Source organism: Candoia aspera, chromosome 7 (genome assembly GCF_035149785.1).
Source record: "Candoia aspera isolate rCanAsp1 chromosome 7, rCanAsp1.hap2, whole genome shotgun sequence".
Lineage (NCBI taxonomy): Eukaryota > Metazoa > Chordata > Lepidosauria > Squamata > Boidae > Candoia > Candoia aspera.
Window position 1 is genome coordinate 23410893 of NC_086159.1, and position 26319 is coordinate 23437211.

Consider the following 26319-nt stretch of genomic DNA (forward strand, 5'->3'; position numbering starts at 1 on the left):
ATCTGTATCCAAGCTTCCATCTTCCTGTGATGTGTAAATACCACTGTAATAACTGTCTTTGCTAACAGTAGAAAACCTCACAGTTTGGTACCCTCAAAATGTCTACTCCAGGATACATTCTGGAGAAATCTGACGGAAGCAGTTTCACTTAGCCAAAACTGGCATGACTGACACCTACTTGGAAAGGTGGCATCTTGTACTGAATGAAGCTAGAATGTGGTTCTCTGGAAAAGAACATTTTCATTCTAAGTGTATTTGTGTCTGCTGAAGATTAGTGATTATTATCTCTCATGTCTTCTGATTTTAAGTAATTGCTCCATTTAACTATTTGATTAAACAGTTACAATAATTTAAACTATAGCACGTGGTAATACCCATTCATTTGAACTGTGAAGGAAAACGAAAACATGTAGGTTTGATTAAGTGTTTTGATTTTGCTGGGAGCATGCCGGTACACATTTGATAAATAAATAAACATACATAATTACTTGTTTATTGGAGCCACTCAAGAGGCTATCAAGCTGTGGTACCTTTCTCTGCTAAGAAGGAAAAGTCACATGTTCTTTCAGAAAATGATGACCTTTTTTAAATATTGCCATTGAAATAAAGATTTTTCACAAAAAATGTTTGAAGGCAAAACATGGGGTTTCTACCTCACATCTGCAGAGCCCTCCTGTTTTTAACATGCATTGTATGCATGTAAAAAGGTACCTTGATCCTCTCATCATGCCTGCCGTCTTGATATCCTTGGTTGCCCTGTGAACATCCCTGTTTCTAGGGAAGCTTAAAATGAAAAATGAAAACAATAAAAAAAATACAATGTAAAACATACGCCTCTAAATTCTTAAACCTAGAGCAGTGTTTCTCAACCTTGGCGACTTTCAGATGTGTGGACTTCAACTCCCATGGCTGGCTGGGGAATTCTGGGAGTTGAAGTCCATACATCTTAAAGTTGCCAAGGTTGAGAAACACTGACCTAGAATGAGGTTTTGTTTCTTAATTATCTATCATATTTATATGAATTTCTAATATTTTATACAGTGATGAATGTTTTGGGATGGCTGAAATGCAAGTAATGCCATATATCTTCTTATAGTTAAATTGTTTTTGTTATGTGTAACAAACATAACATAATGTTATATTTAACATTATACACACACACACATGTGCATTATATATACAATACATAACATATATATGTGTGTGTGTGAGTGTGTGTGTGTGTGTGTGTGTATCTCCAGTGTCATTTTTAAAAATACTTCATTTTTCTACATGTGCTTTGAAACTATGTTAGCATTTTGAGAATGCTAATTCCGCTAATTTCAGTTTATTTTCTATCAGTAATACGTAGGAATAGCTTTGGGATGGACATCTGCTGCCGAAAAGGATCGAGAAGCCCGCTACAAGAGCTGTACAATCCAACCCAGGTGAGTGCCCCAGAGGCAGTTCTACAATCATTCTTGAGACACCGTTCTACTCTTTTCCAAGAATCTTCTATTTTACAGTGAAGTGCATTAAGACACAGAAAATTACGCCCTTGCTTTGCTTGTCTGAGAGTTCCAGGGAGTTCTTACCTTCTGTGGACAGAGCAACAGAGAAGTAGCAACACCTACACACCTATAGAACGGGACCTTTGTTTTTTAATTGTTTTGCTGATAGCAAAAACGTTACAGAGGGAGGGAGCTGAAAAAACTCATCATGTCGCTAACTGAAACCTGTTTCAGAGGGGAAGTTGTTTTAACCTCTCATACCAAAAGCAACAGTGTTTGTGCACCTTAAAGACTAACACGTTGTTTTTCATTATAAAGCTTTTGTGGATCACAATTCACTTCACTGGAGGCCTGGAGTATAGTCTTGAGAAAGAAGTATTGTAAATACAGTGCACATTGTATTTCCCACTGTTACTTGTGGGAGAAAAAAGAGGAAATTGTAAAAGGAAAGGCAGCAAAAGGTAATGAAAATTACCGTATAAATAGTAACTGTAAACAAAATAGTAGTTAGATTTGACAGATATTCTATACTGATCAGCTGGTTAAAACATTTTTTTTTTTTTTTAAAGATTTCTGTATGCTCCTTATTCACATATGTATTCAGTTATTTCAGAGAAGTAGAGTACAATCCCTGTTTTCTGTTACATCCTAGAAGAGAGTGTGCAGTTGTATGACTCTTCTGCAAGCATTATAGGAAGTAGATGATTTGGGACACCTACCTGTTCTTTAACACACTAATCTAGATTGGTTATCCACCAGCTCTGAACACAGAATTAATTTGGCCAACAAAGCTTATGTGCCAAAGATTATTCTTAGGAATTAAATATAATATTGCCCCTTTTATTTAATGAATAATACCCATGGGTCAATGAGAATATTAAAAGGAACTAGCTTGGAAAAAAATGAGAAGGAAGTACCAGAGCCTTAATGTGTGTAAAGAAATACACAGATGTTTTGGCATTGTTTTAATGTTGATTTCAGAATACTTGTGTTGAATGATCTTCTCATAGTCCAGCATGGCAGATACTGTCTTGACCAATGATAAATATATCACCACCTATTTGTTGCTTACATTTTTGGCAAATTATAATGCCAAGGTGAAGTACTAATCCTTGATAATGGATTGCATCCTTCCACAGTCTATCTTGGAGACAACTCCCAAAATGTCTGTTGATAGGGAATTCTGGAAGTTGCAATCTCTGAACATCTGAATGGGTACTATCAAGGATTACTGTAGCTTAGTTTGGAGAAGGCTGCTATAGTGTATAATTGAGCAAAGATAATGCTACTCTTGCGTTTACACTCCAAGAACAAGGGAGGATCCCTTCTGAGATGTTTGCCATGCCCACATTCCTTCTGCGGGCTAAGATGCCTCTTATCTCACCATTGCCTAGTCTGCAGCTCCTCCTCTTCCTCCTCCTGTCTCTCAAGGGCATTCTCACAGACTGTTCCAGTATCATTTAATGTTATCAGTGAAGAGCAGGTACTGTCTATAGTTATTAATGTTAAGAGTTGCTGATTGTACAGTATATTTATAACAATGAATAACATTTTGCAAAAATTGGTCAGATATTATAAGGGTCAGATATTATAAGGGAAGTGACTTATAATAAATATCACTCACTAGATTTAATAAGGCACTAAATGATTAAAGTCTTACTTGACTGTAAATTGGGTTCCCTTTCACTTTGACAGAACTGCTAGAAGTTGAGAGATACGGTACCTAATTGCAATAATGTGGGAATGTCAATACTATCAAGCATACTATTATGATGTCATTAAATGAGTCGCAATTTTACTTGAGCTTGTGGGAATTAGGGCAAGTCCTACATATTGCTAACTGGAAAATGTACATAAAACTATCAACAGAACGAAAGTAAATCTGCCAAAAGATGAAAGAGTAAAATCTATATTTATTTATATGTTATTTATATGATTGATCTACGTACTGAAACCTGATAGACTCTCGCAGCTTACAGAATTTACGGTATAAAACACAATACAGAATCAGTATTTAAAATTGCTTAAATAATAAAATGCATAATCTAATTCACCATTTAAATACCAAAAATAATAGCTAAATATAATTTAACATTTACTATGATGCCGTTGGTTTGTAATTAATCCCCATAGGCTTCTGGAAGAACCAAGTTTTCACCTGCTTCCACAAGGCCCTGAGAATGGAGACCGTCCTTATTTCAGGGGGTAAGCTGCTTCCAAGGAGGGAAGCTCCTAAAAAAAGTACTCACTGTAGGGTCCCACCATACCTCCTGGAAGGAAGGAAACTCTAAGCAAGCAATCCCTAGTTGTTCAGGTAGGGCAGGGATATCCAGACTGTAAGCCATATAGGGCTATATAGGTGGCAAGTAGCACTTGGAATTGCACTTGGAAAGCTACTGGTACTCAGTGCAGCTCCTGCAGCAGTAGTATAATATGACAATATTCTGACTGATTACTGAGTATGCATACCACAACTTTCTGGGCCAGCTGAAATTTCTAGCTGGGCTTTAGGGACAGTCCCATGTAAACCAAGTTACAGTAATCTGAACTAGAGATGACAAGGGCAAGAGTGGCCATCTTCAGTGCATCTTGTTTCAGATAAGGCCATGACTGCCACACTAACCTCAGCTGTGCAAAAGTCCTCCTGCCACAGTCTCCAGCTGCTTTTCAAGCAAGAGTTGTGATTCCTCCTTCCAAATTGTGATGCATTTCTTTCTGGAGAAGCGCAATCCCATCAAGAGACAAAGATGGAGCACTCCTGGAATCAGTCAGCCTGTGAATCAACAGCCACTCCACCTTGTTTGGGTTGAGTCTCAGCCTGTTTTTCCCCATCAGGCCCTGACAGCCTCCAGATACCAGGTCATGACTTCTACTGCATCTCCCAGTGGGCGTGGGCTGGAGATGTATAACTGAATATCATTGGCATATTAACAATACCTCTCTCTGAACAGGTGACCTCTCCCAGCAGTTTCATGGAGATATTAAACCTTTACATGTTTGTAGTGAATACCTGGTGAAGGAAATAAACTCTAGCTTCTGTGTCTTATCATTTCTGGGGGTTTTGAGAAGCATACAGTATGTGCTTGGTATTTTCCAGTTCCCACTGCTAAAAGTTATGAAGTAGGATACAAGCATGAGAGCATCAATAGACCTGAATTCCAGTAGAACTGATGAATGCAATGGTATCCTGCCCTTTTGTGGGTAAGCTGTGAGCTCGGTTTGTAGAATACTATTCTGTTTCATTCCTTTCTAATTATGTTTTCTCTAAATATTCACCATTAGAATTCCTTCAATGTCCTGCAACTGGGGATTGCTGGTAGAGTCAATGTTTGAATAAGGCCAGAATTTCTCACTAGCATGACTGAATGTGACTTTTTCACACATAGAGAATTTCCATCAGTACACTGGCATTTCTGTTCATATTGGTTTGAAGGAAGGGGAAGAGATGGGGAGAGAGGAAGGGCAAGAAATGGAGAGGCTCTAGAGGGCATTCAGCTGTCTTTTTGGACAGCCTTTGTGTATATATAGAGAAAGAGGGCGGGGGGGCCATGGCATAGCAATATTCCGGGAAACAGTGTACTGTTGACATTCACAGTTTCTTTCAGAGGAGTGAAAATAGCAAGAGAACACCAGGTGGGAGAGAGAGGTGAAGTGAGGTGAACACAGGTAATAGTCTTCTTGAATGTCCCTCTCACTGGTTTCAGTTACACAGCTTGGAGCAGGTATTTCAGAATGGCAGAGAGGGAGGAAAACTTGAGAAGGCAATTTTCTGATTAAGAGATGTGCAGCTCCTGATGAAAGCACACCTTAGGAGACTCTTACCTGATTAGACCCCTTTGGGCAGCCTACATGTTACTGCTCTTGCAACACATTTGGCAGCCACCTAGCCCAAATAATTCTTTATCTCTGCCTGTCAGCCTTGTGAGGTAGTCCAGACAAGAAGCACACCCAGAAGTACTAGCTCTAACTTTATTGTAAGGTTACAGTAACAGAATCTTGCAAGTTTGAAAGTATCTCTCTCCCCCTCTCACCTTTACAGTCCAAGAAACGAGGGAGGGTCCCTTCTGAGATGTTTGCCTTGCCCCCTTTCCTTCTGCGGACTCAGCTGCTGCTTGTCTGACTGTTGTCTAGTCTGAGGCTCTTCCTCCTGTCTCCCAAGGTCATTCCCAAATACCATTACACCGCCTCTCTTCTTCTGCAGCTTTTTCTTTCTGAGCAGAGGGGACAGAGAGAGGAAAGGTGCTTCAGAAGTTGAGGCAGATCAGAATACCAGTGACTTGCATTTGCTGCTTCTTTTCTAATTACCCCAGTTGGAAGCGACTAAATGAATAAACAACAAAACAAAATCCTCATGTTCTTGTTAGGGTCCTTCTAATCAACCCTGACTCTTAGTGACTACAGGAACAAATCCATGTAGTTTTCTTGCCAACGTTTTTCAGAAGTTGCTCATCAGTATCTTTTTCCTAGGGCTGAGAGAGAGTCACCCAGCTGGCTTTTATGCCTAAAGCAGGATTAGAGCTCATGATCTCCCAGTTTCTAATCCAGTACCTTTAATCACTACACTGAACTGGCTCTCATAGTAGCTTTTAAGTGTTTCTTTGCTAATTTAAGGTATTTCTATAAGGTACAATTATTTATTTAATTTATATAAATTAAACAAACAAACAAAGAGTAAAATCTTCTCCAAGCTGAACTCAATTCCTGGTGAGCTCATGGACACATCTGTGTGTTTTTCTTGGCAGCAGTATGGCAGTGGTTTGCCATTGATGTATTCTGGGATGTTATTTTGACTCCCCAGTCTAGCCTATAGCCCAGGGATTCTCCCATTCACGTTCTAATCAGATCTGATGACCCTACACAGATTCTGAGTCTGTAACTTCACCAAGGCACTGCCAACTGCTGAGGCAATAATACTTTGATACTGTCTCCAACATAATGGCATCTCCAAGTGGTTTACAATATTTTTTTCTGAAAATACAGTAATAGAACAATAAGTTAAAAAACACAAAAACACTCTCAAAATAAGGGAAACACTGCTGCCAATTTTGGGTAATTGCTGTCACCATGTGGAGGATGCATGCTGCCCTGTGGCCATGGGCTGCCCATAAGAAAAGGTTCTTCATAGCTTCATTTAGACATCATGATAGAGCATCCCTTGGCCCAGATAGCCATGCTGCCTGGGTATTCTGGAAAGTTTTAGTCCACCTATCTGGATGGCGTTGGATTGGAGAAATGTGGTCTAGGAGAGAAAAGGGTAATGCATGATTCAGTATGATTACTGAATTCCATCCCTGCCAGCGATGGCAGAATGGTGGGAGGCCAGGGTAGGTGAATGCCATATATGGCAGAGTTAGGGAGAAGCTAGAATTAACTGAATGGAAAAAGGACCAAACTTCTCAGGTCATGTTGCTTGTATTTCCAGACCTCATTTAAAAAAAAATAGAGATGTATTTGCAAAGTATATTTTTAGAAAAGCAACATACTGAAGCATCTTGTAATTTGTGTGGATTTGTAGGATTGTGGTGGTCTAAAAATAAGTTAATTACCCACCAGCCTGCAGAGCTTAAGTCAACTAAGGTTCAAAGATGCCAGCATATTTGAGGTTTGAGTACATCTGTGGGTGTCACTCATCTTTTCACTCCAGCTGGACACACAACCAAATCATAAGTAATTAGTGACCAGATTGGAGAGGATGATGGGACAGAAAATTACTACCCTTTTTCTTTAGAAGGGGTCTTGATGCCATTCTTCTAGGTAGGAAAAAATTCCAGACAAATACTATGAATTCTTCCTTTGTATGCCAATTTAAAAAATCTGTTTTAAAGAGGTGATTTAAAAAAAATCTCTAGAATTCTCTTATGACTTGTCTGGCTTAACTAGTCAAGCAGTTGGTAAATGTTTATGCCTGCTTGTTGATATAAATTATCAAAATAATATCCATGGCTATCATACACTATGTGAATTTGTATCAGCCCTTTGAGGTACTCCAGACAGAAAACCAAAACCATGGGTACTAATACTATATTGTAAGGTTACAGTAACAGAATCTTGCAGGTCTGAAGGCACTTCCCCCCTCCCCTGCCTTTACATTCCAGAGAACTAGGGAGGGTCAATTCTGAGATGCTTTCTCCACCCCTGTTCCAGCTTTGGACTCAGATTTCATTTATCAGACTGTTGTCTAGGCTGCGTCTCTTCCTCCTGTCTCACAAGGCTATCCTCACAGCCCGTTACAATTTGTTTTTATGTGATTGATCATTTTTATCCAAGAATTTGGTTTATGTGGGGGAAAAATCACTATTACGCAATTTGTGCCAGCAACAGTCAATTACCACCAAAGATCTGGAAACATGTCAAGACTTCTTCCTGCCAAAATGCCTTTCTGCCTTCAGTCACACATTTACCATCATGTTGTGCAATTTTTCGAGTTGTGTATCCTGTCCCTCACTTATTTCTATAGCTGCAATCGCTACTATTGTTACTATGGAGTCAAAATGACCATCAACATCTTGTCTAATCCCCTTACCCCAAATTAAAAGGAAGAAGACCTCTTTAGCATGAGACACAAAGTTGGAGATAGTATGAGATCCTGAGACCTAGGATGAGCTTTTAACCTGGGTGAATTTACTGTGTGCAACGTAACAAAGAATGTTAATACAATTCATCATACCGTGATGCATTCTACCTCTTTGTCTGCCATGATGTCCATGTACATTAGAAATCCAGCTGTAGAAAAGATGGGAGAAAATCTTTCACTGTACATAGAACATGAGACAAGAAAATATGTTTGAGTAACATAGTGCTTGAATAAGGCTCTAAAGATTTATGAGCACATTTCTCAGTACATTTGGGTCACACCATACTCCACAGCCTGCTCTTTTGCAATGGTTCACTTTCTCACTTTAGGCAAATTCACTTCATGTTAGGTTTTTGGGAATGTAACCCTGGCATAAAGGGAGGGAAACCTGTATATAGGCAGAGAAGGGGATCCTATGTCTGTTCAACCTTAAAGTAGCAAAATATCATTTCTCATCATTGGCCATAGTTGTGGAAATTGGAATCCAACACCTTCTGAAAGTCCAAGCTTCAGAATTAATCTCTAAATTTTTGTGCCACTTCTTATCTTGATATCACGATCTGAATAACGATTCAGTTTCCGGGCCTTTGCATCTTTATTTCCTATACTGTACCTCTTTGCTGAGTGCCAAATTTACTTCATTTATTAAAAGCACAGAGCTTTGGTGTTCCTGGTCATATGAAAAATGGGATGTAACTGTAAAACAGCAATATCTGTTCCTTAAAGCAATTTTAGATTACACTTCACAGCACTGCCTGGCCAAGATGATATATTAAGCCCTAGGATAAACAAGTTGTGTAAAAGCAACTTAGTAAACCAGCTTCAAATCAACTAGTTGCAGGATTATGTATTCTGGGTTATTTGAGGACAATAAATATTAAATCTGGTTATAGATACAATCACAAAGCTTTCCTATTCTTAGTTTGTCTATCTGGGAAGAAAGACATGCTGTGGGCAGGGAACTACCCTTGGCAGACCCGAGGAGGCGGCCTTCTCTGCCTTGGCGCCCGCCTTGTGGAACATTCTCCCCCTCAAAGTGAAGTCATCTCCATCCCTACTTATTTTCCAGAAGTCCCTCAAGACATGGCCATGTCATCAGGCCTGTGGGTCCCAGGGGACCAGTGAGATTGTGAGGTGGCTCCCTTGCTGATCTAATCTCTTGTGTGTTTTATGCTTTTTAAAGTTTTTAATACAACTGGTTTTGACATGTTTATTTTATATTTTTTGCTGTACACCACTCAGAGTGACTTCTTGTGAGATGGACAGCATATAAATAAATTAAATAAATAAATAAATAAATAAATAAGATTGAACAGGGAGTAAATAGGCTATACCCATAGCTCATTCACACTGTGCTTCAAAAAAAAAAAACCACACACAAAACCTGGTTTGAAGGGATCAATACAGCCTTTATTACACTAAATAGAATATTTAAAGCATGCTACTTTAACTTCTGCAGCTTCTCACTCCTTCCTTCACATAAATCCTTGGAAGCTATTCTCAGAGTTACTTAGAGAGATGAAAATGCCTTTAAACCAGGATATTTGCAGTAGATATATGCCAAAAGACATGAGAATGAGATAGGTAAGTTTAGGCTCCAGAATGGATCTTAGTTCTTAAAGTTCATAGATTATAGAATAAAGTGGTTTACTTATGTAGTTTAAAACAATATTATAATTCAAGCATTGTAAATTCACTGAATGGAGCAAAATCTAATTATGAATGCCAAGGAGAATTAAAGCATAATATAAATAGTAATAGATGGCATACTTAATATCATTTTCTTACCACCATTAACCACTATTAACTTTATCTCTGGCCTTTCATTCTTCTTCCATTCCCTACAGTAATTATCCCTGCTGCTAATAGATACTATTTAACAGATGAATATATGTTCATTTATAGCACATTTTAAACAGCAGATTATCTATATAGTTATAGTTGTTATAGTTATAGTTAGTTATAGTTAAGAAATAGCAATTTTATGACAGGATCTACATTGGAGCTTGTTTGTTTCTGAAGTTATGCAGGGTTTTTTTTCAGTTGTAATCGTTGTTTCACGAACACATATTAATGAATGTAATGCAGTATCCTCTTCGTGCTTTCAAACACCCCACCCCACCCCACCCCACCCCACTTCTGAAGCCAAAGTAAGGATGAAGTTTGCAAAACAAATCCTGTAGCTTTAAAATCTCTCCTGAGAGTAGGAATTATATATTTCTTGATTGGAACACAGGATTGTTTCAATGCAAGAGTAGCCATTGGAAAAGAATCATAAATACAGTTGCTGGAATGGCCTATTTCCCCACCAATTCTCTTGATGTAGTGGGATAGAGAGTTCATAGAACCAGCCTAATATGCATTGCCAGCCCCAGTTATTTCAATCTGCTTCCAGAAATGGCAACAATTATAGTACAGTAGTTGGTCTTATTACTGCCTTATTGGAGCAACAGGAATCGAACAGGATGGGAAATGATGGATATCATTCTAAGGGATTTTCCAGACAATGTATTATTGTGTAATAAATACTTGGTTTTCACTTGTGGGAAATCCAGATGTCATTCCCCAGGTAGCATGGGATTTCAACACTCTCCATTTCTGAACTGGCATAATGGCAGAATTCATAGTTTTCATAGTAAGGGACTACCAGTTAAATCTCTAGCATCCCCAGGTAAAATCTCTGCGTGGTCATTGTCTCTCAGTGATGACCAATCTTATTGAACCTGATTGTGTTCAATATGTGTGGACTTCCAGAATTTCCAACCCGCACAGCCATTGCTATGAATCCTAGGAGTTGAAGTCCACACATCTGGAGAACTCCCAGGTCAAGGAATGCTGGTGTGAAACACACTGACTTGGCTGGCTTGGCAAGTTCTTATGTTCCTCATTTGTGAGTATTCTAAACTTCTATTGACTAGTGATACCTCTGACAAATATTGAAACTCTTTTCCATGGTTGTTTGAGGACACACATACTTCATCCTAGGGAATATTTGACCTTCTCTTAAAACAGGGCAAATAAATTGAAATCTTTAGGAAATAATATCCTTCAGCATTAATTTGAACCAAATGATCCTGGATCCCTGCACTTCCTTCTTCAGTGATATTGTATATTGTGTATTGATGAAATCATGAGTAAGACACAGTTGGAAGTCTCCCAAAAAACCTCTAAAGATCAGTGAATTGATGAAATTTGGGAGACAATTTAAGGTACAGACATATTCAGCTAGTCTGACAGGGAAGGAATGTGAAGTCTGAAAAGGATGCTACTGTGACATTTATCTTCTTAGGGGAAACCCTTCAAAGACCAGCTCATATTCCAGTCAAATACACATATTTAAAGAGAAAAGAAAAAGTAGACAGGAAAGTAGACTTCAAAACTAAAGCCATCTAGCAGCATTCAGCAATATAAATACCAAGGATGCTTAAGCTGTATTGGTTGACAGGACCTATAATTTAAAATTTTAATTGTGGTAGTTGCCATGATAAAGCTGAGGATGTAGATTTATGTATTCTAATACTCTGTGATGTATTTTTTCTTATTAAAATGTGAAGCCTCCAAGAATTCCAAGAGATTCTATGAATATTACTAATACACACACTACAAATGGTTGTATAGTTCAGTCAAATTAATTTAAGATTCACCCACTCTGGACTGTACCACTCCAGGCTAGATTTTGACCTATGTATCTAGTTCAGGCTTCCCCAACCTGGCACCCTCCAGATTTGCTTGGAATACAGCTCTCATAATCTTCTTGGGTTTATGATTACCAATGACTGCATTTGACAAGGAGATCACTTTCCCATCTAAATTAATGCATTGGTTTTTGTGTGATCCCATGTAAAGTAAGGATTGATTTTTTTAAAAAAATTATTCATGTGTAGAAACTGAGGATATATAAAGAATGCATGCATTCCTTTGGTTGCATCTGGAGCCTAGTAGGGTTAGCAGAGAGAACATTGTTAACCTCTAAAACTTTGAACCAGCCCTTGGATCTAAGGCAAAGTGCCTGTGCCATTTGCTAGTCATTAGTCCTGGCATTTCCTGGTGACCACCCATCAAAATTCTTACCAAGCCTGACCCTGCTTAGCTTTTTCAAGATAAGGCAGGATTGGTTAGAGGGTGCCAGCTGCTGTAGAAACTTGAGTTTTAAATTCCCACTCAGCTCTCAGCTGGGAAAATTTCATTAGATACATTCTTTGATAAGAGAAGGGTTTTTTTGTGAGGACAGACTTTTTAAAGGGGATATCTCTCTGAGCTCCTTGAAGGAAAGGCAGTATACAATAAAATGCTGATGAGGGTGATGGAACCACAACAAACCAGCAAATCATTATTCTCCTGTGCCTCATCCACCTTTTCCCTTCTACAGTACCCCATCTCTCCCTTTTTCCATTGTAAAGATTGAGCCAATTGAATTGCATCCATTGCTGATATAGTGCTTTAAAAAAAATTTGTCATATTAAAAAAAAAGATTCCCCAGGAGATACATTAATATAATATTATTACCTGTAATGCATGCAAATGGCCAATGATGAAATATTACCTTAGTCTCACAGCACAGTATCATTAAGTATTATATATAAATGTGATAGGATATTTTAGACATCAGGGAAATTAACTGTTTTGTTTCCACTCTGGGTCATATATCACATCCTAGCATTTTATGTCAAAAGCCAAGGCAAACTAGTCTCATATCTTTATGTTGTAAACATCAGAATGAGGGAAAGTGATTCCCAAGGCAACATAGCTGTAACTCACTAGTAAGAGTTTGCATGTGAAGCAGTGCTGATACCTGCCTTGCAATTTCTCAAAGCTTTTCTTCCCCTACAAAGAGGCTTCTGTTTTTCTACTTGAGGATGCTTTAGAATTTCTTAAGGATTTCTCTTGTGGATGACTTTGAGTTTCTTTTATTGGTGGAGGTGGCAGAAGCTACAGCTTTTTGTTATACATCTTTCTAACACTCTGAGGCTTCCCAGATGGTCCATATTTCCTAGTCTGAAAAAAGCCTAATGAGAGGAATATTCTCATGATACCTTCTATTGGAATTTAATTGTAGCATGGGAACTCACCAAGACCATTGGGGAGACGATTGTATAGTATAAGAGCAGACTTTCACAGAGAGATAGAAAGAGAGAGAAAGAGAGCTGCACACACCAAGAGAGAAACACTCCCTTTTGACTATCTCATAGTTAAGTACATAGAAGTACACCACATTCCACAGTTAAGAATTCCTCTGAATTTTCTCTTCTCAGAAAATTCTTCCTTTCAACTGAATAGAGGCTAGTGGGAAAATTGATTGATTGTATGCCATCAAATTGATGTTGACTGTTAGCAACCACATAGACAATTTTCTCCATGACAATCTGTCCTTAATCTGGTCCTTCAGGTCTTCCAACAGTGTACCCATCGCTGCAGTAACTGAGTCCATCCACTTTGCTGCTGGCTGTCCTCTTCTCTTTCTTTCCACTTTCCCCAGCATTAGAGCCTTTTTCAGAGAGATAGGTCTTTGTATAATATGTCTGAAGTACAGTAGGATAATTTGAGCCTGGTCATTTGTACCTCTAGTGAGAACTTTGGGTTGATTTGTTCAATGATTCATTAGGTGATTTGTTCAATGATTCATTGGTTTGTTTTCTTGGCTGCCCATAGTATTCTCAGGAGTCTTCTCCAACACCAGAGTTCAAAAGCATCAATACTCTTCCTATCTGGCTTCCTCAAAGTCCACTAGCATCACTAGGTAGGTATGAAATCCCTTGCCTGATACAGTGAAAGACTGGGTTAAGCAGGATATTGATCTGACTACAAATAAAAGAGCTTCCCATATGTTACAGAGTAGAAGAAAACTACTTATTTCCTATTTCAAACATTCTGAGAATTGGTTATTTACACTGTGGCTCTGCACCATATTATCTGTTTTTTCCCAATCTCAGGACACATTCTGTTTCAGGAGATAATAGAAACAGAATAGATTCTATTGGCTCAAGACAAAAAATAGATATGTATAATGATTATATTGGAAGAAGTTGTCTTACTCAAATTGTTTAAGTATCAGAAATATCAGTTGTTTGCATTTAGGAATTTGGTGAAGTTTCCTAGTAAGTTGCATATTTTTGTTAATTATCTCCATGGTATTTGTGCTAGTTGCCAAGACTATGTCAGCCTTTCTCAACCTTTGGTCTCTGGAGGAACCCTTGAAATATTTTTCAGACCTCAGGGAACCCCTGCACATTCAGGCTCAAATATAAGCCAGAAGTTACAAAATTATTATATTCATTTCATGTGTAGGCCTGTATCTATGCATTAACAGTGTTCTTAAACTAAAAATAAAGAATGAAACTTACCTTTTTAATGTGAAGTTGCCTGAATTTGAAATAATTTAAATAAATCGTGATCTCCCAGGGAACCCCTAGAAACCTCTTGCAGAACCCTAGGATTCCATAGAACCCTGGCTGAGAAACCCTGGTCTGATAGATTTATAAGGCATATGTAATAGTATAATTACATATGCCTTTATAATGCTTTAGAAGCAAGAGAAGGCTTATTTACAAGCCATTTGTAATCCTAATAAAATTTATTATAAAAGTATTGGAAGATCACAATGCTTAATAGTCTTCTAAACTGTATTTTTGTAATAATAGTCATTCAAATAATTTAATTTCTAAAGACTTGGAGAGCTTGATTCACTCAATCAATTACTGAGCAAGTTTAAAGTGCCGCTTCAGATGCAGGGGCCTGACCTTTAAAATACAGCTTGGCACAACCCTAATATCTCAGTAATAAAGACAGCTGAGAGGCTGCCCTGAACTATCTTCTGGACATTTACAACAGTTCAACAGCTGTCTGTAAAGTTTCAAAAGGGCCCCCATGAAGGAACTGTGGTTAACAACAATAACTGCTGTTTGTAGAGGTATGCTTTACATTTCTTTGTGGATCAGATAGTGAAAAAGAATGGCTAGAGACTGGGAAAATTCCACAGTTTGATTGCCATGCCTGCTGTATCTCTAGGTCACTCTTCTCCCAACCTGGAGCCTCCTTCATAGGTGAGTTGGACTACAGTCCCCATACTTCCTCAGCCACCCCAATTTTCAGATATCCTGTTTGGGAGTTACAGTCCAATGTACCATCGGATTAGGGAAAGGTGTTCTAAATTTTGATACACCTTGGGCTTGTATACTCATTAGGATTCAGTGGTTTTGCCAGGGCCTAAGGGTCTTCCAACTAGAGCTGCCTTCCTAATCTAGGTCCTACTCTTGACTCTCAGTTCTTCTCAGAACTGTTGCACAGTTAGAAACAAACCAGCAGTTAGGGAATGAGAGGGAGAAGTTGTAGTAGCTACACTTGGGGCATTTCAAGAGAATTTTCACAACAGGAGAATCTTCAGAGGCAGAGTCCTAATCCTGAAGATTAATTGCCCCAACCTTACATTTTGCTTGAGGGTTATTACCAAACCAGGGCAGGCATTTTTACAGCATGCTGAAGCCAATATTGTATTTCTGTAGCTTGGAAAAACTCAGAGAAGGGCGTTCCTGATTTTCCATTCTAAAATCGCATTTGCTTAGTGTCACAGGCCACGGAACATGAAGTAAAACATTGTACAGAAGTTAAAGAGCATTTTTCCTCTCTGCCAAATATGACTATTATCAAAGGTGCTGTTTGTCTAGCCTACCCCAAACTGGTGCCTTCCAGAGGTTAGGACTACAAATCCCAGAATTTGCAGTCAGCACGGTCAAAAATGCAGGGAGCTTTATCTGAATGGAAAAGGTAACTTAGCCTTTTTGGGCACCACCACAGTGGGGAAAGGTAATTTAGCCACTAAAGGCTAACTGTTCTGAAAGAGTCTGAAATTGTGCACCTCTAACAAATGAGAGTCCACGAACTCTCAAGGCACCCTTTTCCACTGCTGAAAGTTTCTTACTGTTAGATTTTTCTTGATGACCGACTACAATCTACTTCCTTGTAATTTAAAACCATTGTTTCTTGCTCTGTTCTTCTGGAACAACTCTTAACAATTCTGTTCTGTCTGCTACATGACAACTCTTCAGATGCTTGAAGACAGCTCCCCACAGTCTTCTCCAGGCTAAACATTTCCATCATTACAACTGTTCCTCCTAAATGTTTCTTTCCAGGCCTCTTACCATCTTGATTGCTCTCCTCCAGACAAGCCCCAGTTTCTCAATGTCTTTCCTAAACTATGGTGCCCAGAACCAACTGTGAAGAGATGCCTTCTGTTGATCTTGAGACTATATTTCAGTTGATGCATTTTTTCAGTTGCATCATGCTATTGGCTTATATCCAGCTTGTGTTCCTGGGGCAGTTCTAATTTTTTTTAAAGAGCTCTGTTCCTGTTCCATCTTGCCTGTCCCTTTCCATGGAGGGTTTAAGGAATAGTTTCACCAGCCAACCTACACCATACCTGCCTACTGAGAACCTACCAAGGTCACTGATAACTTGGAAAGATACTGTCAGCCCTTCGAGGTAGTCTAGACAAGAAGCACAAACCATGAGTACAAACACTACCTTTATTGTAAGACTACAATAACAGTCTTGCAAGTCTGAAAGCACTTCCCCCTCTCTGGCCTTTACTTTCCAGAGAACTAGGGAAGGTCCTTTCTGAGATGCTTACTGCACCCCCATTCCTCCTTTGGATTCAGATTTTGTTTATTAGACAGTTGTCCAGGCTATGGCTCTTCCTCCTGTCTCCCAAGGTTATTCTCACAGCCCATTACAGATACTGACTGAGCTCTACTTTGTGTTCAAACATACACAGTTATAACAGCTGTTACTTCACCTCCAGCTTGCAAGGGTCTTGAGCTTGGACAGACTCTTCTCACACATCCTCCCTATTACTGCAGCCAGTGGTCAGCCTTCTCCATCGGGATCAGGCAAATCCTTGTCCACACTCACCACAATGACTCTCACACACTTTGCTTTTTGTTTTCCTACCATTGGTGTGGCCGCCTTGGATCGGGGGTAGAGAAATAAATTCAGACTATACTTTTCTGCTTCTGGTCAACCAGTCTAATTCTTTGGGACTTCTATCATAGATGCCTCCTTCCCTTTGCTGTGCTTGAGTGGGTGGTTTTTGGATCTGAAAGGGGTGGATGCTCCAAGAGAATAGTCAGAAAAGTGCAAAAGTAGGAGTGGTGCCAGAGTCCAGCTGTCTTGGAATGTTCATCAGCTGTTTGAATCCTGATGACTATGTCAATAAACTTTTGGGGAAATAAGTATTATGGTGCCAACACTCAAGGAGTATGTTCCAAAGCAACTCTATTAATCAATGGCTGTTGGGTCAATTCCATGGGGTAGTACACCTGAGACTAACTCCACCTTTTATGTATTACCCTAATTACTCCAAATAAGATAATATGTTATTTTTCACTATTATTTTTGGTTAAATGTACATGGTTTATCAGTTTTCATGTTGCTTATTGTTATAAGCAATAACAATTTCTTGCTTCCTCATTTTCTTACCCTTTTGCCTATTTATATGGCCAGTTCCTTTAATTATAATGGCTTCCAATATGCTGAGGGAAGCAAAGACTAGGATATTTTCATGTATATTTACTGAAGCAAATAAAGACTAAAATTTATCTATTTATTTATTTATCTAATTTGTCCCTGCCCATCTCCTCCCATCGGGGGACTCTGGGCGGTTTACAACAATTGATTAAAAACAATAACCATAAAATACAAAAATAATATAAATAAAGGTAAAAATAAAGGATCCAGGTGGTGAAGAATCTAAAACAGTCCAAGAGTGGGGGGAGTGGTCTATAGCAACCATCCCCATGTAGATCTATTCCCCTCTCCACCCCAAGCGAGGTGGCAGAACCAGAACCAAAATATTTATTTGGCCTCCTCAGGATGCAGTGGAAGGGGGTGAAAAGAGGTGGTGGGGTGCAGTAGCTTAAGTCTCAAGTAGCAAATGCTCCACACTGCAACATTTTATCACAGATCCACTTGCAATTTGCCATCTATTCTAGGAATGTGGTATGTTCCTGTGGAGGTCATGGAGGGGTTGCTCTGAAGGAAGTAATGATTAGTTTAAACAGAGAATGAAGGACAAAATAAGGCTGCCGTTGGGAAATGACAGCCCTTGTTGGGAAAGCTTCTCTTTAGGTTACAGACAATTTAGTGTCATTTTTGAGAGTAGGCTAGATTCTCAGAGTTAGTTACACTGTGGCTGATTTTTCAGTTCCTTTGAATGAATTAAATAGTCACAGTTAGCCGTAGAAGAAGAAAGGGAATGTTTCATTGATAGATAAGATCTTTGGAGGGGCTCCAAAATGTAATCTCTAATTTCAGTGGAAATTGAATGAAGGTCCCTGCATCAAGGTGAGACGTACATTAGCTCTCTACAATGGCAGTATGTTCTGGCTTATCTACAGACGGTCTTGCTCAAGTGGCAACTTTTAAAAAGTAGCAGTTAAGATATTGTTGACCTAAGCAATTCGCTGGTTCCATGAAACATGGTTTTTGTAAAAAAAGGTCTCAACACAAAAAATATTAAAACTGAACACATTCAAAGAAGAAAGCTTTTTAAAAATGATCTTCTATAAGTGTAACAAAGATATCACATCAGCTTTATTGACCAGGTATAGAGATATGACTTTTGAAGCAGGCTTCTCCAGTTGATGCCCTCCAGGGTGGTTGTTTTTCATCTCCAAATTCCAAGGCAGGATGGCCAAAGGCTTAGAATTATGGTTACTGGAATTATAGTAAAAAATATCCTAATGATGCTAGGTTGGAGAAGGCTGTTTTAAAGAACTGCAGTTTTAAATATTCAGGGTGCTCAGGACTATTTTACTGTCTCATCTTTTTAATTTCTATTGTTGTGATAGAAGGAAGATCTAATATGGAAACAGTCATAGTTGAAAATATTTGCAAGATATTTTCTTTGTCCTGACTGATTGCACCCACATGGACAACAAAAATTCTGTAGCAGTTTTCCCCAATTAAATGCCTTCCAAATGTACTAGATTATAGTTCTCACTATCCTTATCCAGCTTGGAAATGAATGCTGTGGCATCTCTCTCTCTCTCTCTCTCTCTGTGTGTGTGTGTGTGTGTGTGTGTGTGTGAATATACTGTATGCAATGTTAGGTGAGGCATCATGATCCAAGCCCAGTTCCTTCTGTAGACATATTGTAGCCCAATATATCTGGGTGGCACTAGATTGAGAAAGATTCTTTTTCTTTGTCCATTTAATATATTTCAATCTCAAAATATCTCAAATTTTATTTATTTATTTATTTATTTGATGTTAATGCCAACCAACTTCAATCAACTCTGGGTAGCTCACAAAATAAAGAACATTAAAAAAAAACCCCAAACAAGTTAATCACAATGCAATAAAATTAATCCAAAAAGAATTATGAGATAATTACAAGATGGCAATCCAGAAAACAATCTTGAATGGGGTAGGGCTGTCCATCCAACCTACCCTAAGACCTGGGAGAACAGCCAGGTTTTCAAGGCCTTCCAGAACACCATCAGGGTGGTAGAGATCCTAATCTCAGGGGGGAACCTCATTCCAGAGGACAGGCATGGTGGCCGAGAAGCCCCACTTCCTGGGTCCCAAAAGATGCCACTATTTAACAATTTTAGAATTGTTTTAAAATTGTGGAGATCTTCTGGGTAGAATGGCCTTTTGTAAATAATTGAATAAATGATACAAATACATATTAGACAAAGTTGTCTCTTTTAATTTTAGTTAAAACCAAATGCTGAAGTCTACAGAGTTGAAGACAAGAGTGTTGAATTGGACAATTATTCTTCCTTGGTTGATACTGTATTCTCTGCTAGGCAGATATTCTCCAGGGTTCCAGACTTTCCCAGTCATGCTATGTGAAATCTAGATTGTTTTGTCTTTGGAGAAGCCAGGACTGTCTGCATTGAGATGTGGGGTTTGACTGCCAGCTCCTTTTCCAAAGGAATCTAGTTGTTTCTTTTGTTGCAGAAACTTAAACGACAGGATTGCTGGCTATCAGATGTAATGATTTCCATAAAAGTGAATGCCATTAAAAGAAGGCTAGATAAATTCTTGGATTAGGTTATCAAAGGCTGCCAGTCGTGATGGCCTAACTAACAACTGTTGGGAAGGAATAACAGGAGAGACCTATTACCTTCCTGTCCATATCTGTGAGTTTCCCAAACACACCTAATTGGTCATTGTGTAATACAATATTTCTGCAAATGGAAAGCAAGGGGAAGAAATGTTCACCGATACCTAATGCATCTTCTGATCCAGAAGATTGGGGAGAAGGCTGAAGTAGTAGGTGAAATAAATAAAAATCAGCTTCTCTTGCTCCTATCCACAAAACATCTCACACGGAAAACCTTGCTGAAAAGACTTGGTTGGTTTCCGCCTTAACCCTAAATCCTTTCTTGCCTCTCGTTAGCTGACATACTTTCACCTAAGTTGAATGAGTCCCTCCCCAATTCCATCTAATGATTTGGGGTTATCCTTTACTCATGTAGCTTATTCAGCTCACCTGTGGCCTACCCTAATAGGATGTAGAGCAGAATGTTGTTTTTAAAGGCAGCCTTTGCTATGTGTAAATGATCTTGAAATGAGATACACAAGATTAAAGAATGGTGAAATAATGGGTTTCAGTAAATAATTTATTCTTGTTCTTCCTTGCTTTATCAGTGTATTCTGTGTGGCAAGGTATCTCTTCTCAGAATATCAAACCTTTCCAGACAAATGTTTCTATGTGTTATTTGAGTTCTAGTCAGATTCTTTTTTAGAAAAATACTGAAATAGTACAATTAATAAGATATTGCTGGACATCATCTACATCTGAGGAGTTCAAAGTAAGCTAAAAGAAAAATTTACTTTGCTCTGAAAAGTTAATTGGAGGGACTGCAGATCTATTCCTAATAGGCTTGGTTGCTTCAAATTTATACATTTCAGTCTCCACAGGATCTAGGGTAGAGTTTTGTATTTATGCCAATCTACGAGCAAAACCAATGAAAGCATGTGGCATTTCCAGGGGATTAATGACTGCCTGAGAGGAATAAATTGCTCAAAACCATTAACCCTAGGAAGTCATTTAACCCCCAGAACATGGCCTATGCTTCCATCATTGTGGCTGCTATTCTGAGAGAGTGTTTCTTTCATTTTTCTTTTTCTTTTAAAAAAATGACTGTAGGGAGGCAACATGACTGAGGCCGCATTTGAGGAGCTCCAGAGCTTCTCATAATCCATCTAGATGCTGAGATAAAAGGTTTACTAAATTGCAGTCCTGGGGATGAAGATTCATTTGTCCTTTTCTCTCTCCAAAACATGTCCAATATTCTCATTCATTTTGGAACGCATGCTGGGTTTGCTCATCCTGCCATTACTGAGTTCTGTGAGATGCGAAATTATCTGGCTTTAATGCTCCTTGCCACACTGCGCCCTCCAAATGTCAACAGGAATTAAAAGTACCTTCCTGCAAGTGTGTCAAATAGCAACAGAGAGCTTCTTTTGCTGTCAGTTGATTCTTTAAGCACTATAAAAGTATGCCTGTATAGGTGTCATATCACCTTTCCATATCCTAGGGCAGTGTGTAATGACTGTATTACTCAACCTGCCATTAAAATCGATTCATACATGACTATAGTAGAAATCCCTTTAATGGAGAGTACTATACAGAACAGTGAAAAAGTTGCAAATGAAAGTTCCCGTGTTTTCCTCCAAGTTAAACAACCCAATGAGTTCAAACCCCCTCTGTTTCTCAGGTATGAAGCCCCCCTCTTCGTGCCAGTCAGTTCAGCCCCATGCAGATGTCTCCAGTGGCTTGGCAGCTTGACCTTGGATGCCAGAGATAGTCCAAACAAGATGCTTTCACACTCCTGGTGTGTTTCCCCCTCCCAATTCTACTGACCCGCAAATTCCAAAACGTGTTAACTCCACTCATGCATGCAAATCCAATCAGATGTTCTGGGAATGATTGATTGGGGAGCATGACAGAGTGTTTCTCAACCTTGGCAACTTGAAGATGTGTAGACTTCAACTCCCAGAATTCCCCAGCCAGAAAGGGAATTCTGGGAGTTGAAGTCTACACATCTTCAAGTTGCCAAGGTTGAGAAACATTGAACTAGGGTATGAACAACTATTTTGTATCTGCTACCATTTGCAGCTGTTAAATAATGATTGCCCTGATATACTGAGCTGAATGCAATAAGATTACTTTATTTGAATCGCCTTTGTCTAAACTAGGAGCGAAAAGCTTCTGCCCCATTAGCAAGGTTAGAAACTATTAATAATCATTAAAAATGCAAAATAAAAATGTTACTTATGGCAGTATTATGAATAAGCTTTATAGTTATGCTTTTTTACCAAATGTCAAGGCAGCTGTGATCATGCAGTGTAGCAATTTCTTTATTGCTCCTTCATATTACAGAGACTGGTCTTGATTTGAGCAGGTGGTGTATAACAGTCAGCTTCCTGGGCAATTAAAAAAAAATTGGACCCCTCTTTTGATGAGATGATTGCTTGTAAGACCAGTAAGACAACTGGCAATTACCGTTCTTTCAAAAGCCCGGGTGCGTGTTAACAGATTAGATGGCCTGAAAATGTGCTAGTATATTATTAGATATATATACATAATGCATTGTTATTCTGACTTTCAGTTTTGTAATTTCTATCTACAAAGTCTTACATGCTGTAAATATGAGGCACATCGTTTTGTGATCTCCTTGGAAAATGATGGTTCTCAGTATATGGTGAATTAGCAAGAAAAGTTTTCAACACGCAAATAGTAACTCAGAGATATTTACAGAATAGCAAAAATATCATAATCCAGATTTGGATTTACCAATAAGCATTTGCTATTTTGCTATAGGCATCTAGGAGTGCATGTGAAATTTTGTACTTGTAAATTTGGATATGAATTGACCAGAATTGTATAATCTTCAGTACAGATACAAACATAAAAATACATTAACCTCTTACTCTATTTCAACTATAAAACACATTATTTCTATATTCTAATATAATCCTAATCATCAAATCCCAAAATTAAAACTTCATCTTTTTCAGTTTCAAGCAAAAAGTCCAAAAGTGGTTTCCGAGTAGAAACAAAATCAGACAAATTATTTTCTTTAATCAGTGCAGTCAGTTTTGCCATCTCTGCCATTCTTCCACTGTAGGAATCTGTGATTCCTTCCACCTTTGTGCATATAAAAGTCTTGCTGCTGTTATCATGTATAAAAACAAATTCCCAAATTTTCTTTCAAACTGTTTATCCATCAAACCTAAAAAAAACCCTTCTGGCTTCAACTGTATGTTGACCTTAAGAATCCTTTGAATTAAAGTATATATCTGGCCCCAATAAATGTTAACTTTCCTACAAATCCACCAAAGATGATAAAAAGTACCTTCACCTTGAGAACATTTCCAACATAAATTTAACATTCCCTTATACATCTCTGATAGTTTATTAGGTGTTAAGTACCAGCGATACGTCATATAAAAATTCTCTTTCAAATTATAATTCAGTGTAAATTTCAAACCTTTGCTCCATGTATTCTCCCATTGATCAAGCATGTTGTTGTATCCAAAATTCTTTGCCCATTTAATCATACAATCTTTAACATAGTCATTGGGGCACTGATAACTCTTTAAGTGGATGTTTCTTTTGGAACTTTATTGGCTTTTTTTCCCTTCACATTTTCATGCAGCAGCACCCTCTTTTTGTGTGTATGTATGTATGTATTTATTTTTCGAATTTCTATTGCCGTTTTGGTACTGCATATTACGTTCCATGCTACTGCAAAGCAAAGCTATTGTTCACTTAAATAAAATTATAGATCCTTCATATGTGGTAACTTAAATGTAGTGCTGCAGACTTAATTACTGACAACAATCAATTTACAAAGTGATGCATTCAGTGTAGAGTGACTACTTGAGTCACACTTGCTCTTGGAAAAGAATAACAGAATATTTATAGTATAAATATCAGGAATCTTCATTTCTACATATCTGTCATCTCCCTGGCAATGGGTTTTTATTGTCTGTTATTGTTTTTTTTAATCTCACTGCCTGCAGGCTTCCTTAAAGCATTAGAATAATTATAGCACAGTGACTAGGGGAGCCGTTCTGTCCCTACTTACCCAAAATGAAACTTCATTGTAATTAATGGAACTTAATTTGAAAAGATTAAAACAGCACTGGAAGAGATTATGTTTTGAACTAGAAAATTCCACATCCAAATCCCCCTTCTGCTGTGAACTCACTAGGTAATACTAAGCAAGATATTATATCTTCAGACTTTGAAGAAGCAGGATGGAAAGAGCACTGACACTTTTGAACTTTGATGTTGGAAAGGACTCTTGAGAATACCATGGATAGTCAACAAACAAAGGGATTATTGAATAAATCAACCCATATTTCATATTCACAAATGACCAGGCTTAAATTATCAAAAGAAAAGAAAATCTAACTCAACTTACTTTGCACCAACACCATTAACTGTACTTCTCCATACTTTTTAACTTTGCCAACCTTCCACTATGTCCATATATTGATTCATACACTGCCTTTTCTCTTTAAAACTTCTTCTCCTTCTTCTTCTTCCTCTTCCTCTTCCTCTCTCTCTTGATCTCAAGATCTCAACAACTCAATCCAATCACAACTTTCTTGATCTTCCCCTTTCTCTTGGCCCATTCACTCTTCCTAACATATTTATTTTGCATTTTATTTATTTTGCAGTTTGATCTTCATTCATTCTTTCCACACTGCCAAATCACCTCACTGTATTTCCTTCATGCTGGCCACTCACTTTTGTGCTCAGTTCACTTTCATTCCTCACCCATTTGTTCTTGACACTGTCTCTTCTTGTTTTACTCCATATGCTTCTTCCCATTCCCATTGCATTCAAATTATGAATTTGTTTCTGCTGATATACCCAACTCTCACTTCCAGATAACAAATTGGGCAGAAGCACTGTCTTATACACAGCCATCTTTGCTTCTTTTAATAAATATTTCTTGCAACAGATTATCCTGCTACCTTTCTATCCACATCTATGCATCTAAAAATGTTTCCATCCATTTTCCCATCTTTAGAAAAATTCTACCAAATACCATATATACTCGCGAATAAGCTGAGAATTTTTGGTGTCAAAACACCCCCCCAAAATTGGGTTCAGCTTATCTGCAGATGGTCTTATCTGCAAACATATTCCATAATACTTTTTAAAATTATCCGTATATCCAATATATACTCACCGATAAGCCCATCTGCAGATAAGCTGACCCCCAAATCTTTAACCAAAATACCATGAAAAATGGATAATCTGTGGATTACCCACAGATAGGTCAACTGTGAAAATTAATACATATAAAAATGTTGAGGATTGGCTCATTCATGGAGGGTGCATTTTTCATGGTATTTTGGTGAAAAATTTGATGGTCAGCTTATCTGTAAATGGGTTTATACTGCCATTTATGTATATATATATTTGAATTTCCACTCTATTTTCTTTATCAAAAACAGCTGTCTTGGTCTTTGATATCACAATTTCAGATCCATATTCCTTGTTGCATCATTCAGTTTAACATTTGTTGCAAATCATTTGTGTTCGCAGCTGGCAACAGTGTTGCCCCAGTCCAAAAGACATGCCCATTCACATCCCTAACCAACACACCACTAATGTCAACACAAGTGTTCCGTATACATTTGAACATAAATGCATTAAAGCAGTGCTTCCCAAACCTGGGTAAATTACCCAAAATTGGGTAAAAGTGGTTTTTCTTCAGGTAACAACACATGAACCCATTAAATTGTCTTTACATTGGGTAAAAATGACTTTTTGATAAGCAGTTTTGGGTAATGAAGGAAAAAGTTTGGGAAGCAGTGCATTAAAGAAACAAAGGAACATCACATATCCTTGTTGTTAACTCTCCTTCACGTTCAGCAGCTACAATATGTAGACCAGGGTTCCTCAACCTTGGCAACTCTAAGCTTTGCTGGCTGGGGAATTCTGGGAGTTGAAGTCTGCACAGCTTAGAGTTGCCAAGGTTGAGGAACCCTGATGTAGACAATAATATCATCCCACTTTATAAGAGTGGTAGATGGCTGAAATAGCGTATGTCAGTGTTTTTCAACCTTGGCAACTTTAATGTGTGTGGGCTTCAACTTCCCCAGCATGCTGGCTGAGGAATTCTGGGAGTTGAAGTCCACATATCTTAAAGTTGCCAACATTGGGAGTCTGGATGGCTTGAAGTTTCCAAACAGGAGCTGACAAAGCATATAGTTATAAACATT

The 26319-nt window shown here is 38.3% G+C and overlaps 1 protein-coding gene and 1 long non-coding RNA gene across 3 annotated transcripts in view; one reads left to right on the forward strand and one right to left on the reverse strand.

Annotated features, from left to right (window-relative positions):
* Positions 1–14436, reverse strand: part of LOC134501351 (uncharacterized) — a 243836-nt gene extending 229400 nt beyond the window's left edge. The window contains exon 1 of the long non-coding RNA XR_010068344.1: positions 14370–14436. This is a non-coding gene — a long non-coding RNA (uncharacterized LOC134501351). The remainder of the gene's footprint in view (positions 1–14369) is intronic.
* Positions 1–26319, forward strand: part of CHST11 (carbohydrate sulfotransferase 11) — a 178193-nt gene that overhangs the window by 78449 nt on the left and 73425 nt on the right. For both annotated transcript variants that reach the window (XM_063309064.1, XM_063309063.1), the window contains exon 2: positions 1342–1427. In XM_063309064.1, the coding sequence (XP_063165134.1) occupies positions 1342–1427 (86 nt within the window). The remainder of the gene's footprint in view (positions 1–1341; positions 1428–26319) is intronic.